This window comes from Pristiophorus japonicus, chromosome 3, assembly GCF_044704955.1.
Source record: "Pristiophorus japonicus isolate sPriJap1 chromosome 3, sPriJap1.hap1, whole genome shotgun sequence".
Lineage (NCBI taxonomy): Eukaryota > Metazoa > Chordata > Chondrichthyes > Pristiophoridae > Pristiophorus > Pristiophorus japonicus.
Genome location: NC_091979.1, coordinates 167,854,007 through 167,870,786, shown reverse-complemented (window position 1 = coordinate 167,870,786; position 16,780 = coordinate 167,854,007). Strand labels below are relative to the sequence as shown.

At 45.0% G+C, this 16,780-nt stretch overlaps 1 protein-coding gene across 1 annotated transcript in view; it reads right to left on the bottom strand.

Annotated features, from left to right (window-relative positions):
• Window positions 1-16,780, bottom strand: part of col6a3 (collagen, type VI, alpha 3) — a 227,734-nt gene that overhangs the window by 180,483 nt on the left and 30,471 nt on the right. The window contains exon 6 of the mRNA XM_070873789.1: window positions 14,153-14,767. Within this exon, the coding sequence (XP_070729890.1) occupies window positions 14,153-14,767 (615 nt within the window). The remainder of the gene's footprint in view (window positions 1-14,152; window positions 14,768-16,780) is intronic.

Below are 16,780 nucleotides of genomic sequence, written 5' to 3'. Positions count from 1 at the left end.
TTCTCATGCGGTAAGACCAACCCACTACACGTGCCACTTATGTCATTCTCAGCATCGTATGAGAATGGTATGAGATGTGAATTGGCTAGGATAGGCTGCCGAATGATACTTAAAGGGTTGATGGTAGATAGGCAATGGCAAACATTTAAAGATCACATGGATGAACTACAACAATTGTATATCCCTGTCTGGCATAAAAATAAAACGGGGAAGGTGGATGAACCGTGGCTAACAAGGGAAATTAGGGAGAGTGTTAAATCCAAGGAAGAGGCATATTAATTGGCCTGAAAAAGCAGCAAACCTGAGGACTTGGAGAAATTTAGAATTCAGCAGAGAAGGACTAAAGGTTTAATTAGGAGGGAGAAAATAGAGTATGAGAGTAAGCTTGCAGCAAACATAAAAACTGACTGCAAAAGCTTCTATAGATATGTGAAGAGAAAAAGATTAGTGAAGACTAATGTCAGTCCCTTGCAGTCAGAATCAGGTGAATTCATAATGGGGAACAAGGAAATGGCAGACCAATTGAACAAATACTTTGGTTCTGTCTTCACTAAGGAAGACATGAATAACTTCCAGAAAATACTAGGGGACCAAGGGTCTAGCGAGAAGGGGGAACTGAGGGAAATCCTTATTCGTCAGGAAATGGTGTTAGGGAAATTGGGATTGCAGGCTGATAAATCCCCAGGGCCTGATTGTCTGCATTCCAGAGTACTTAAGGAAATGGCCCTAGAAATAGTACATGCATTGGTGGTCATTGTCCAACATTCCATGGACTCTGGATCAGTTCCTGTGGATTGGAGGGTAGCTAATGTAAACCCACTTTTTAAAAAAGGAGGGAAAGAGAAAATATGGAATTATAGACCGGTTAGCCTGACATCGGTAGTGGGGAAAATGTTGGAATCAATTATTAAAGATGGAATAGCAGCGCATTTGGAAAGCAGTGACAGGATCATTCCAAGTCAGCATGGATTTATGAAAGGGAAATCATGCTTGACAAATCTTCTAGTTTTTTTTGAGGATGTAACTAATAGAGTGGAAAAGGGAGAACCAGTGGACGTGGTGTATTTGGACTTTCAAAAGGCTTTTGACAAGGTCCCACACAAGAGATTAGTGTGCAAAATTAAGGCACATGGTATTGGGGGTAATGTATTGCTGTGGATAGAGAACTGGTTGGCAGACAAGAAGCAAAGAGTTGGAATAAACGAGTCCATTTTAGAATGGCAGTCAGTGACTAGTGGGATACCGCAAGGTTCAGTGCTGGAACCCCAGCTACTTACAATATATATTAATGATTTAGGCAAAGGAATTGAATGTAATATCTCCAAGTTTGCAGGTGACACTAAGTTGGCTGACAGTGTGAGCTTTGAGGAGGATGCTAAAAGGCTGCAGGGTGACTTGGACAGATTAGGTGAGTGGGCAAATGCATGGCAGATGCAGTATAATGTGGATAAATGTGAGGTTATTCATTTTGGTGGCAAAAACAAGAAGGCAGATTATTATTTGAATGGTGATGGATTATTAAAAGGAGAGGTGCAACGAGACCTGGGTGTCATGGTACATCAGTCATTGAAGGTGGGCATGCAGGTACAGCAGGTGGTGAAGAAAGCAAATGGCATGTTGGCCTTCATAGCTCGAGGATTTGAGTATAGGAGCTCTTACTGCAGTTGTACAGGGTCTTGGTGAGACCACACACCTTGAGTATTGTGCAGTTTTGGTCTCCTAATCTGAGGAAGGACATTCTTGCTATTGAGGGAGTGCAGCGAAGGACCACCAGACTGATTCCCAGGATAGCAGGACTGACATATGAAGAAAGACTGGATCGACTATGCTTTTATTCACTGGAATTTAGAAGAATGAGAGGGGCTCTCATCGAAGCATATACAATTCTGACGGGATTGGACAGGTTCGATGCAGGAAGAATGTTCCCAATGTTGGGGAAGTCCAAAACCAGGGGTCACAGTCTAAGGATAAGGGGTAAGCCATCTAGGACCGAGATGTGGAGAAACATTTTCACCCAGAGAATTGTGAACCTATGGAATTCTCTACCACAGAAAGTTGTTGAGTCCAGTTCGTTGGATATATTCAAAAGATAGTTCGATGTGGCCCTTACGGCTAAAGGGATCAGTAGGTATGGAGAGAAGGAAGGAATGGGGTACTGAAGTTACATGATCAGCCATGATCATATTGAATGGTGGTACAGGCTTGAAGGGCAGAATAGTCTGCTTCTGCGCCTATTTTCTAAGTTTCTATGTCTATGTTTATGCCTACTTCTTCCCTTTTGAACTACCTGCTCACCCACTATAACTCCAACCCCACTACATCACTGACATTCAATTCTCCCTTAAATCTCCATCTATATCCAATCATTCCATTCCAGGATGGGTAGCAAAAATTCATATACCCCCTCACTCATACCATCGACCTGTTCCCCGCACCCACCGCCCCTCCATTTCCCTCAAAGGGGTTTTGTTTGTTTACAAAATTCAGCTTGCTTTTTGGAAGGAAATTTCATTAGGTTGGGGAAAACATTTTGTCTGTGTGCCTTTTATCTGTGACTCTTTCTCTCTCCCTCTGGCTCACAAATAGCAGCAATTAGAAAGGTTTCATTTTCAGCAAAACACGAGTAAGATAATGAGACTTTCAGTTTGCATCAAAATTCAAAACTTTATGGAAAATGAATTAATATTAGCATGAGGTAAGGGCTAGAAATTTGCCTATTTTGACGCGGCTCCCTATAGCGCCGGGCGATGTCTACCGCCTCAAAGTGGAATATTCAGTTGTATCGCCCCAAAAGGAGAATGAAGCACTAAGAGATGCAGTCCAAACTCTTCTTTGGGCGCTAACAGAGCGATAGCGCAGGAGGCTTACTCAATTTGTGGCATCCTAGTGCCTAAAGATGAAAAATAAAATATTGTTGAAAAATTCAATAAACCTCACCCACACTTCCCCATTACTGCAACAAATAAATTAAAGTTGAAAAAGTGAAATTTTAGCACTTACCTTGCACTCTGGATGATATCGCCCTGGGATTGCAAACTGTCAGCGGCACTGCTAAACCCTCACTGAAGTTCGCAGCAGCCACTGACAGCGCAGCACTCAGGCCCTCTGGGGCACTAGCCTATCTCTCAAGTAACTGCACTTCAGAAGTACATAATACATAAAACAAAAGCTGCAGTGGGAGTATAATCAGAGCATGGACATTTCTTTTTCTCTCTCTCACTCACACTAAAACAAACACACACACCATCTCTGTTATAATGTCCTCTAGTTTTTCTTCAAATAATCTTAGCTAACAGCTGAGCTGAATCTGCTGGAACTACAGAAATATATTCCTGATGTCAAGCTGATTAAAAAGGACTAATCCATCCTACCTCGTTGAATATTCAGCATGTGCTCAGACTGCACAATCTGTATTCGGCTAGCTGACTCAATGCTGGGCTGGTGTGAGTAGTGAGGCCTTAAAGTATACATCTTAGTGAAGTCCAAAGTTCATTGGAATCAGGGGGTGGGGTCAGGAGAAGCAGACCTCTGGTGCCCTAGGGGAAACACCTCCACCCTCAATCCCACCACCGTGTAAGTGGCCAGTTAGAGAGGTGTAACACCTTAAATACACGTATATCATGCCATTCCATCCCCATTTGTAAAAGGACTGCTAAGTGAATATGCAGTGGCAGAATGCAAAATCTGCTGGAGTCTTGCAAAATAGATTGAAATGTATTATTGTCCTGGTGTGTTGGGAAATAAAGGGAATATCAGGTACAATTAAAATAAATAAAATACAGTTAATGATGGAGAGAAATGATTTAGAAATTCATATTAACTGAGTTGAAAAGTAATCTGAAATTGTATATTAAAAGATATTTAGATAACTACAAATTTATTAATCATGGCAATGGGAGTTAAAAAAAATTAACAAAAATCTATAAAGTAACATATTAAAATGTATTTATGTATATGTAAAGTATATGAAGGATTTATATACAATATGGTTTGGGTGGAGTAATTATTTTTCTGTGTGCATTCCATGTAACTTGTATGGAGTATTATATAATTAGATAAAATAAAAATGTAGCGAGAAATTATAGGGCACAAAATTCGGCTCCTTAGGATCCGATTTTTTGGCGCTACGAGTGCTGTTTTGGCTTCAAAATAGCTCAGCGTATTGGTGGCGGCATTAGTATGCAGACAGTGAGTGTCCACCGGAACTATGCAGTGTAGGCAAAATAGAGTACAGCACTAATTTGATGCCCGTGCTGTCATTTTGCAGTTCAATGCTCGCACAACTAAACACGTGTTTAACAGCAGGAAGGACCCCACACTAGCGCTATTTAAAGGGATCATCACCAACTTTCAGGTTAGTTGCTCATTGATTTCTATTGGTTGTTGCTCTGATTATAAGTGTTTGGTGCTTTCTAGAGTTTGTTAACATTACGACAGTCTACAGGGAGTGGTGTGGCAGGTGCTAAAGGAATTTCCCTCACTTCAAAGCTTCTGCACAAACCATTTGCTGACAGACATGGGTCGAGTATTAGGCATTCCACTTGGAATACAGCATGACTTGAAGAATAACAAAGGGCACGCAGAGCAGGACAAGCTGCTGGATGAGGGAGAAGGAGGAAGAGGGGGAGAAGGGCACTCAGCAGGAGACCATATCCGTCCAGTTATACAGGGAGCAACTCTCCTACCTGAACCTCAGCACGGAACAGTGTGAGAGAGTCTGCACTTCAGTAAGGACGTCCTCACTGAAATCTGCCATCTGCAGAGCAGGGTGAGGACTGCATTGCCAGTGGCTGTGAAGGTTACTGTGGCGAAGAACTTTTATGCATCGGGTCCTTCCAGGCTGCAGATGGAGATATTTGCAACATCTCCTGTTTGTTGTCCACTGTTATATAAGGGAGGTTACTGAGGCTCTGTATTCCAAGAGAGCTGACTACATTCCTGTTATGTATGTAAACTTTATAGTGTGTAAGACTTGCCACCAGGGTACGCACCTGTTGGAGACCCAAGGGTCACCTGCACACCCCGTGCAAGCAGGTGTAAAAGGCAGTCTACCATGCTGCAACCTCACTCTGGAGTTACTTCAAAGAGACCAAGGTCACAACAGTTTGAGCTGACAGTATACAGTCTTGTGGAATTATTCTGAACATAACAATTGGCGACGAGTAACAGATCACGAACTTTCACGCGGTTATGGCTGCCGTTAGTATTCTTGAGAGTTTTGTTGAGAGTGATGATTGGCAAGCCTTCGTTGAGCATCTTGACCAGTACTTCGTGATCAACGAGTTGGATACGGAAGATACCGCGGTGAAGCGCAGGGCGATTCTCCTCACCGTTTGTGGGACCACGACATATGGACTCGTCAAAAATCTGCTAGCACCGATGAAACCAATGGACAAGACATATGTAGAGTTGTGCATGCTGGTTCGGGAACACCTCAAGCCGAAGGAGAGCATCTTAATGACCAGGTATCGCTTTTAGATGCATCATCGCTCCGAGGGCCAGAACGTGGCGAGCTATGTCGCCGACCTAAGACGCCTTGCGGGACCGTGCGAAATTGCTGGATTTTTGGAGGAAATGTTGCGGGACATTTTCATGCTTGGAATCGGCCACGAGGTCATTCTTCGCAAGCTGCTGTCTGCCGAATCCCCAGACCTGAGCAAGGCCATCACGATAGGCCAGCTTTCATGTCCACGAACAATAATACTAAACAGATATCTTTGCAGCTTCGAAGCTCATCGGCATAAAATAACACCTTCAGCAGGCAGAACTGTAGATGGCAGGGCCTACACGCCTGCAGAGGCCAGACCACGGATGACTCAGAGTCCACTGTGGTGCTTGAATGCGAATGCATTAACACCATGTTGGCGCTGTGGGGGTAATCATCAGGTCCATCAATGTTGATTCAAGCTCTACGTGTGCAAGGGCTGTGGAGCAATGGGCACCTCCAGTGAATGCGCAGACATGCTGCGACTCACCACGTGGCATAGTCATCAGAAGATGACTGATCCACGTGGATCACGCTGAACGAGTGAGAGAGGCAACTCAACCCGAGGCTGAAGAAGAAGTGTATGGGGTACACACCTTCACCACCAAAAGCCCTCCGTAAATGTTGAAAGTCAAATTAAACGGCATTCTAGTTTCCATGGAATTGGATATGGGGGCGAGTCAGTCAATTATGAGCCAGAAGGCTTTTGAGAAACAGTGGGGCAACAAGGCACAAAGGCCAAAACTAAACCCGATTCACACAAAGTTGCACATTTACACCAAAGAGCTCATACCAGTCACTGGCAGTGCGGCAGTGAAGGTATCGTACGATGGAACTGTTCATGATCTACCACTATGGATTGTACCGGGTGATGGCCAACGCTGTTCGGCAGAAGCTGGCTAAGAAAGAGCCGATGGAACTGGGACGACATCAAAGCACTATCTTCGGTGGATGACGCCTCGTGCGTCCAGGTGCTAAACAAATTCCCGTTGTTATTCGAGCCAGGCATCAGCAACTTTACAGGTGCCAAAGTGCAGATCCATCTAGTCCCTGATGCACGGCCCGGCCCGTTCATCACAAGGCCCGAGCAGTTCCATATATGATGCAAGAGAAAGTCGAGATCGAGCTGGACAGACTTCAACCGAGTCTTGTTAAAGGACCAGTATCCACTACCCAAAGCGGATGACCTGTTCGCAACGTTAGCAGGAGGGAAGTCGTTCACCAAGCTGGATCTAACCTCTGCTTACATGACACCGGAGCTGGCTGAACCTTTGAAAAAATTGACGTGCATCAACACGCACAAAGGACTGTTCATATACCACAGATGCCCTTTTGAGATTTGCTCAGCTGCGGCCATCTTCCAGAGGAACATGGAGAGTCTGCTGAAGTCGGTTCCACGCACCGTGGTGTTTCAAGATGACATCCTGATCACTGGTCGCAACACCACCGAACACTTGCACAACTTGGAAGAGGTTCTAAAGCGACTGGACAGAGTGGGACTCAGGCTGAAATGCTCCAAGTGTGTTTTCCTGGCGCCAGAGGTCGAATTTTTGGGGAGAAAAATTGCGGCGGACGGCATCCGACCCACGGACTCCAAGACAGAGGCCATCAAGAATGCACCCAGACCACAGAATGTGATGAAGCTGTTTTCGTTCCTGGGACTCCTCAACTATTTTGGTAACTTTCTAGCAGGGTTGAGCACTTTGCTGGAACTGTTGCATTTATTGCGACGCAAGGGTGACGACTGGGTTTGGGGTAAATCTCAAGAGACAATCTTTAATAAGGCCAGAGACCTGCTAAGTTCTAACAAATTATTTGTATTGTATGATCCGTGTAAACGTCTAGTACTAGCTTGTGATGCATCTTCGTACGGGGTCGGTTGTGTGTTACAACAAGCCAATGTATCAGGCAAACTGCAACTGGTTGCATATGCGTCCAGAAGTTTATTTAACGCTGAAAGAGCCTACAGTATGGTTGAGAAAGAAGCTTTAGCATGCGTTTACGGGGTTAAGAAAATGCACTAATACCTATTTGGACTCCGGTTCGAGCTCAAAACCGACCACAAACCGTTCATTTCACTGTTCTCAGAAAGCAAAGGTATTAACACCAATGCTTCGTCCCGCATCCAAAGATGGGCACTAATGTTATCTGCGTATGACTAGTAATCCGCCACAAACCAGGCACTGAGAACTGTGCTGATGCCCTCAGTCGGCTACCATTGCCCATCACCGGGGTGGAAATGGCACAACCTGCAGACTTGCTTCTTGTAATGGATGTTTTTGAGAGCGAGGGGTCACCCATCACAGCTCGCCAGATCAGGACCTGGACCAGCCAGGACCCTGTGCTATTTTGTGGGAGCTGGTCAGCTGTTCCTGGGGAAATGCAAGATGAAATTAAGCCGTTTTACCGACACAAGGATGAAATGTCCATCCATTCGGATTGTCTCCTTTGGGGGAATCATGTGGTTTTACCAAAAAAAGGCAGGGAAATGTTTCTACATGACCTACACAGTATCTATCCAGGCATAGTCATGATGAAGGCTATCCCCAGGTTGCACATTTGATGGCCCAGCATTGACTCGGAATTGGAGTCATGCATACTTGCTCACAGTTGAGCAATGCACCAAGGGAGGCCCCACTGAGTCTGTGGTCATGGCCCTCCAAACCATAGTCCAAGGTCCACATAGATTTCACTGGCCCCTTTCTGGGAAAGATGTTCCTAGTAGCATGGACGCTTACTCTAAATTGATTGAATGTATAATAATGTCATCATGTACGTCCACTGCCACCATTGAAAGCTGCCGGGCCAAATTCGTCACCCATGATTTGCCCGACGTCCTTGTTAGTGACAATGGACTGTGTTTCACCAGCTCAGAATTCAACGCAGTCATGACATGGCATCAAACATGTAAGGTCTGCCCCGTTTAAGCCTGCATCCAATGGTCAATTGCAACAGGCAGTCTAAACTATCAAGCAGAGCTTGAAACGCATGACGGACGGTTCCCTGCAGAACCAGTTATCTCGGGTTCTGCTCAGCTACCGGACCCATTCGCTTACTGGTGCACCCCCTGCAGAATTGTTAATCAAGAGAGCGTTCAAAACCAGGCTTTCCATGGTCCACCGGGATCTCAATGATCACGTAGAAACCCGGCGTCACCGGCATAATGTGTACCATGATCACGCGGCTGTATCGCGTGACATTGATGTGAACGACCCTGTGTTTGTTCTTAATTACGGTCATGGTCCCAAATGGGATGCTGGCACTGTTTTAGCCAAGGAGGGGAATAGAGTGCTTGTTGTCAAACTTTTGAATGGACAAACCTACAGAAAGCATTTGGATCAGACCAACTGTGATTCACTGACAACCAAGAACGGTTTGAAGAGGACATTACCATCATTGATCCACCAACACACACCCAACCAGCAATCGACCTCGTGGTCAACTACAAGGATGAACCCACCATGCCCGACAGTCTGATCAGACCAGCCGCGCTACAGTGCAGCAATGATCCGACCAACTCACCCATGGCAGGATTTCAACTCAAGCAATCAACCCGGGAACGTAGAGTCCCGGATCGCCTCAACTTGTAAATAACTTGTATCTTTGCGGTGAAGTGATGATACGTATGTAAACATTATGTGTGTAAGACTTGCCACCAGGGGGCACACCTGTTGAAGACACAAGGGTCACCTGCACACCCCGGGCAATCAGGTATGAAAGTCAGTCTACCATACTGCTTCCTCACTCTGGCGTTACATTAAAGGGACCAAGGTCACAACAGTTTGAGCTTACAGTACATAGTCTTGTGGAGTTACTCTGAACATAACAAGTTCATTCTCTCTTGCCAGAGAGTAGCAACTGAAGCGAGAACACAGCTTCACGAGGATTGCGTGGTGCAGGGTGTCATTGACTGCACCTACATTACTTTGCGGGTGCCACATGTCAACCCTGAGATGTACTGCAACTGAAAGGGATTCCATTCCTCCATACGCAGTGAATCTAGCAGGTCATGGCCAGTATCCTGGCAACACTCATAATGCCTTCAGACTGCGGCAGTCTGTGTACCATCTGCATTTGAGCCACCACAACAAACCAAAGGGTAGCTACTGGGCGACAAGAGCTGTCTGTTGATGACATGGCTAATGACTCCGGAGCACAACCCACACACATGTGGAAAGCATGCATACAATAAAAGTCATGTTGCCACACAAAATGTGATCAAGCACTCCCTTGGTGTGCTGAAACAATGTTTCCGCTGCCTGGACTGCTGTGGAGGAGCCCTGCAGTACTTGGCAGAGCAGGTATCAAGATTTGTGATGGTCTGCTGCATGTGGCACCACCTCGCCATCATGGGGGCACCGCCCTAGCCACCAGCTATACGGCGAGCAGCTGAGGAGCAGGAGGATGAGGAAGTAAGGAGGCAACTTGGACAGCCACTTTCTGGCCGGGGTGTCCATGAAGAACTTATCCAAGTGTGATACCAATAAATACAACTCCAATTCCCCATTCACCAACAGTCCCACACATTACCTTCCCTCTGTTACTGACCTTCACAGTGCCCACTTGGCCACAATGCAAAAATAAAAGCCACCACCAAATAAACATTTGAAACAAAAAGTATATGTCAAATCATGCCATATTGCACACAAACGTAAGCTAATCACTGTTGTGCATTCCCTTAGTGCCTGTCTTTTGTGTGCCTTTTCCTGTACTAGTCCTCCTGCACAGTGCGACCCCAGTGGCTGCAGCATGGCTGATGGAAGGTTGCTGACTTTCTATTGGGGAGACTGCAGATTGCCTTGGAGGATGACCTTGAACAGGATGACCTGGAGGGTAGCCTAGAAGGCATGGCTTTAGATTGCACCATCTGGGCATGGATAGCAATAGTCTGGTCTGGCCAGCTGACAGGCAACAGCAAGGGCACTGGTGGAGTGGCAGTGGTGAGAGTATGAATGCTGCTATGCTGACAGAGGACAACAGGTTCATGCTCCATGGAGCCACTGCCACTCCACTAGGGCAGCGCCTCAGCAATCCTAGTAATCTCTTGGAGGAGAAATTGCTGAACTGCTGTGACACCCCACAAGCCACTTTGAATACTGTTATCCACAGCCATGGTGACAGCAGTCTGAGCTTGTATGGCAGCAAGCTGACCTTGCATGACAGCAGTCTGAGCTTTCATTGCTACACTCAGACGTTGAATGGCTGCTGCTTATTCTGCAATGGAAGCTGAGACATTGGCCATCAGACATAGCATCATGGTTGGGTCCACAAGTATGCTAATGGAGTTGGCCACCACTTCCATGCTGGAAAGAATGGACTCCAAGCTCAGCACAAAGCCCTGTGCCAAGTTGTGGCCAGATTCCTCCATACGCCGTTACATTGCACAAGGCTTTCTGGCAGGCCTGCCAATGCACCAAACATTTCATTGAGAATACCTGGCATTGACCGCCATAGCTATCTGGTCCAACTGCCTTCTGAGTGATTGTTTGGAGGGCCTCCTGGCCCCCTGTGGTTACAGCACTTCTCTCCTCCTTTCCACCTCCTCCACCAAGGCCTCCAGTGCAGCGTCCGAGAACTTTGCAGCAAGGTGTCTCCCACGGTGTGCCATTATTCAGTCATTTTCCATGTCAGAGTAACATGTACAATGACTTCCATGACCTGCTTCAGCCACAATGCACCTCCCCTTTAAGAGGTGCATGTTGGCTTTGAGTAGTGCAAACTAACTTTAACTTATGCTAGCCTCTCATGATATTGACCCCCTACTGATGTGTGCAGCTAATGAATAGCGCAGTTAGTGCTGGCTACATGCCACAATCACTTAAATGAACAGGCAGCATGAAGATGGTATGCTACATGCATTACATTGAATGGGCACAGGGTAATCGCGCATACTCGCACCCTTTTTTGAGGGCTATCCAATTTAGCCCCTATGTTTCTCCAAGTGTCAGTTTATGTGCAAAGGAAAGGTTGCTGAACATCTAGCAGTGGGTGTGTCAAGAGGCCGGGAGTTGGGACACAGGGACTGATCTTGCCATTTGGTGCTCCCAATGTTGACCTTCATGCAACAGGAGCGTTCAGTGGAATATTGAGCAGACAGCCAATGCATAGTGAAGATGAGTGCACCCATTTTACAACTTACCATTCAGGCTCACTATCCTATGTGTCTGAGATTCAGTTAATGCTCCTGTTTGAAGCTCTGTACTAGGATCACTACATCATAAAATCTGACCCTATGCCCCGAGATAGGTTGTCGAAGAAGATCTGTGAGCTTTAGGGGAGGGTCCTGGAGTCTAACAGCACTGGAATGTGGATCCAGACACCCAGTATGACAGTGAGGGTAGGGGGCAGGTGCAGATGATGTCAGGCAACAAATCACTCAAGCCCCTCCCCCTGTATCTCTGGTCTTGTGTGGTATTTTTGACAGACATTGGATTTTTGTGTGTGTAAAAATTGTTTATAAATATATTAACACTACTAATATTGCAATAATAGCTGAAAAAACAATAAACATGATTCAGGTACCTTCTGCAGTTGGAACAGGTTGCTCTTCAATTTTTATTCTTGGTTCTTCAATAATAACTGTTGGAACAGTCAGTGTTATCAATGGTATTATCATCTGATTCTGTGTATCTGGCAGAGAGCGGAATTCCTTTACACTGAAGATTAAACTTGGGTCAATTGCAATCTCTTCTAACTGTGCAGGGTCTGCATTCACGGCTCCTACAGCGAAGGTCATGACAGCAGCTCGCTTCAATGCATCCGCTGGTGCTTCTACATCATCGCTGGACCTTGCAGCAGTAACAAGCACCAAAAACTGAGGAACATCTTCCTTTATTCGACTTCCTGCAGCACTAGTAAAATAGTATTTAATGGCAAAGTCCAGCGCTGAGCCAGTGTTGACTGTTGTCCCACCTCTCAGGCTGAGGCTCTTGACATGAGACAAAAGTTCAGCTTCTGATGAATAAGTGTTTAGATAGAACTCAGCTTCTGTATCATCACTGTACTGTGCCAGACCTACTCGCACTTTGTCACGTCCAATGTCCAAGTTCTGAATTATTCTTATGATAAAGTCACGAACAAAAGGTAAATTTGTATTTCCAACATTATCTGATCCATCAATAATGAACACGATGTCTCTCTCGCTCATTTCTTTTGGTAGAACTTGAAAAAAAATTACACATCCAGTCATACAAAATCCCTCGAAATTATATAACACCTGGTAAATCTGCTCTCAATGGCAGGAGTCATTGTAATCGTTTTTTTTTACAAAATATCCTAAATTCTGCAACAAATGGAGACAATCATTGATATGTTCTCTGTGTTTCTCGGGCCTCCAACGGAGACTTGCACAAAACCAAATCCAAAAAAAAAGGTGCCTGAAGTTCCGGTAGACCTAAGAAACATCCACAAACTATAGAAAAGGTGACCGTGACATCTCCTGTGGCCGCAGGTGTCTTGTACACATAATATCCTCATGGACATTCTCAGAACCACAGCATTGAACAATGAGGTAAAACCAAGCTGAATATGAGAAACTTTTCTACAAATGCACAAAGTATAACTTCCTCAAACCAGTGCCACTCCTACGAGGTGTGCACCTGCCCATGGGGACCCTGCAAATTCCGGTTTAGGTATGCGAAGCGCATGCGACTTAACCCGGCACTTGTGATCTGTCAAAACATCCACCGCATCCGAAAGTATTTGCCCAACTCCTGCCCAGCAAATGTTCTTCAAATTCTTATGACTGATAAAAACAAATGTAAACCTGGTTTTATCAGCGTAATACATTTAACTTACAAAAAAAATTTTAAAACATAATTTAAACATTAAAAACCTGTTAAATATGGCAAGTTTATTATTAGACCCTTTAAAATATGTAAATTTATTTTTCAAAAAATTAAATGTTTGTTTTAAATAATTAACTGATTTCCATTTTTATTAATTTGAAATATGTGATGGGATTTTTTTAAAGTTATTTTCAGTGTTTCTGTGTTTTTCGAGGCATTCCCATTCATACTTATGGTGGTTTCATATATACAGAATTACCATAAGTATGAATGGGGATCCCCCTATTCTGATAGGATAGGTCGGTCCACGTGATCCCATTGATGCATATTAAACACTTATGCTCCTGGGATACATGTGCATCTACGAAGGCCTTCACGTAAAGGGCCAGGACCACAAGTCTATGAAGCTTCGGGACTACCAGGTAGATTTGTAGAAATTTTTCAGGTCGGAAGCATCCACCCGCGGGAAGCCTCCGGCCGCAATTTCTGGGCCAACAGTTTAAGCTTAAAGCGAACGGCAAAGCCTCATATTAACTGGAGCACTTTGCTTAATCCTGGCAAATATCCCAAGGATATAATGATGTTTTAATTTAAATTAATTGCGTAGAAAAGGGTATAGCTGGAAACGTCTTTAAAAAGGGAAAACAATTCATGCATCTTATTTCTGTTGATTCCTGGGAGTAGAAAAACTTGGAGAATTGTATTTCTTATGGTGAATTTCGAATTCAGTCAATTAAGAAACTTCGTGGAAAAATGTACAGATTGTACAACCTCCGTCTTTGTTAGCTCCCTCGTCAACATCGGTACATTTCTTTAATTTAATGCTCTCTTAGATAAATTGAGTAAACCAAATCAATCATAGTTTTTCAAAGACGTTTACCTTCAGTGAGAACAGTTTGTTCTGCAGTGGGAGGAATTGGTTCTTCAATCACAAATACTGCTCTAACTTTAGATAGCAGCGCTTGTTGGATAGTTTGCAATTCCTGGAAGTCGCTCAGTTTCAAAACAGAATCTGGATTAGATACGATCTGTTGTAGCTCCGATGTGTCTGCACTCTTGGCTCCGATAGCAATGGGCACTATACCAGCCTGTTTCATTGCATCTGCTGCCTGTCCAACATCATCTCTGGATTTCCCGGCAGTGATGAGCACCAGGATTTGTGAAGCTCCAGTATCTTTTCTGCTCCCAGCAGATGGACTGAAGACATTGTTTGTGACGTAATCCAGTGCAGCACCAGTGTTGAGGGGTCTTCCTGTTTTCAATCTCAGCTTGTTTACTGCATTCAATACGTCAGTTTTAGTTGAATGACTATTGAAGCCAAATTCAAGTCTTGGGTCAGAACTGTATTGTACCACAGCAACTTGATCTTTGTCAGGTCCAATATCGAGCTCCTGAATTACTTTAGTAAGAAATTCACGGACTTGAATAAATGATCTCCCCATTCCAGGAGAGCCATCGATTAGGAAGACAATATCTCTTTTCAAGGCTGTAGAAACTGAATATAAACATAAAGGTATAAGATCATTAACCTATCAATAATATTATTAGAAGTCTCATACAGGATGTAGAAATTTGTTATGTGTTATTATCAATTGATATTTCCGATGGCTGGATGCTGCATTTTGTACTGGGAGTTGTGGGCTTTACCTATACCCACCCATCATTTATGCTTCCCCCACAATCTTACTCTCTCTCCTGCGACAGTTGGAACTGGTGCTCTCCACTCTCTCTCCTGTGACAGTTGGAACTGGTGCTCTCCACTCTCCCATCCTGCGACAGTTGGAACTGGTGCTCTCCACTCTCCCGTCCTGCAACAGTTGGAACTGGTGCTCTCCACTCTTCCATCCTGTGACAGTTGGAACTGGTGCTCTCCACTCTCCTGTCCTGTGACAGTTGGAACTGGTGCTCTCCACTCTCTCTCCTGCGACAGTTGGAACTGGTGCTCTCCACTCTCTCTCCTGCGACAGTTGGAACTGGTGCTCTCCACTCTCCCATCCTGCGACAGTTGGAACTGGTGCTCTCCACTCTCCCGTCCTGCGACAGTTGGAACTGGTGCTCTCCAGTCTCCTGTCCTGTGATAGTTGGAACTGGTGCTCTCCACTCTCCTGTCCTGTGACAGTTGGAACTGATGCTCTCCATTCTTCCGTCCTGTGACAGTTGGAACTGGTGCTCTCCACTCTCCTGTCCTGTGACAGTTGGAACTGGTGCTCTCCACTCTCCCGTCCTGTGACAGTTTGAACTGATGCTCTCCACTCTCCCGTCCTGTGACAGTTGGAACTGGTGCTCTCCACTCTCCCGTCCTGTGACAGTTGGAACTGGTGCTCTCCACTCTCCTGTCCTGTGACAGTTTGAACTGATGCTCTCCACTCTCCCGTCCTGTGACAGTTGGAACTGGTGCTCTCCACTCTCCCGTCCTGTGACAGTTGGAACTGGTGCTCTCCACTCTCCCGTTGGTGTAGGAGGAAGGGCTTTAGTTTCCTGAACAATTGGGACTGCTTCTGGGGAAGGTGGGACCTGTACAAGTCGGACAGGTTACACCACAACAGAGACGGGACCAATATTCTCACGGGTGGTTTTGATAGTATGGTTGGGAGGGCTTTAAACTAGCTTGGCAGGCGGATGGGAACCCAGGAGAGGGCTCTGAGCTAGTTAGAGTGGGTGAGAGCTCAGATGAACAGAACCCCAAGAAAGAATGCAAAAGGCAGGAGGCAACAGAGCAGAGTAGCACTGGGGTAAGTGTAAACCACAAGGTGATAGGAAGGGACAATATGTATGAATATAAAGGGGCTGCAGGAGGGCTCAAAACGAAAAATCATGGTTTAAAAACTAGTATTAAAACACTTTACCTAAACGCACACAGCATTCGAAACAAAGTAAATGAGTTGATGGCACAAATCATTACAAATGGGTATGATTTGGTAGCCATTACAGAAATGTGGTTGCAGGGTGGCCAAGACTGGGAATTAAACATACAGGGGTATCTGACAATTCGGAAAGATAGACAAGAAGGGAAAGGAGGTGGGGTAGCTCTGTTAATAAAGGATGATATCAGGGCAGTTGTGAGAGACGATATTGGCTCTAATGAACAAAATGTTGAATCATTGTGGGTGGAGATTAGAGATAGTAAAGGGAAAAAGTCACTGGTGGACGTAGTTTACAGACCCCCAGATATTAACTTCACGGTGGGGTGGGTAATAATCAAGGGAATAATGGAGGCATGTGAAAAAGGAATGGCAGTAATCATGGGGGATTTTAACCTACATATCGATTGGTCAAATCAAATCGCACGGGGTAGTCTTGAGGAGGAATTCATAGAATGCATACGGGATTGTTTCTTAGAACAGTATGTTACAGAACCTACAAGGGAGCAAGCTATCTTAGATCTGGTCCTGTGTAATGAGACAGGAATAATAAACGATCTCCTAGTAAAAGATCCTCTCGGAATGAGTGATCACAGTATGGTTGAATTTGTAATACAGATTGAGGGTGAGGATGTAGTGTCTCAAAC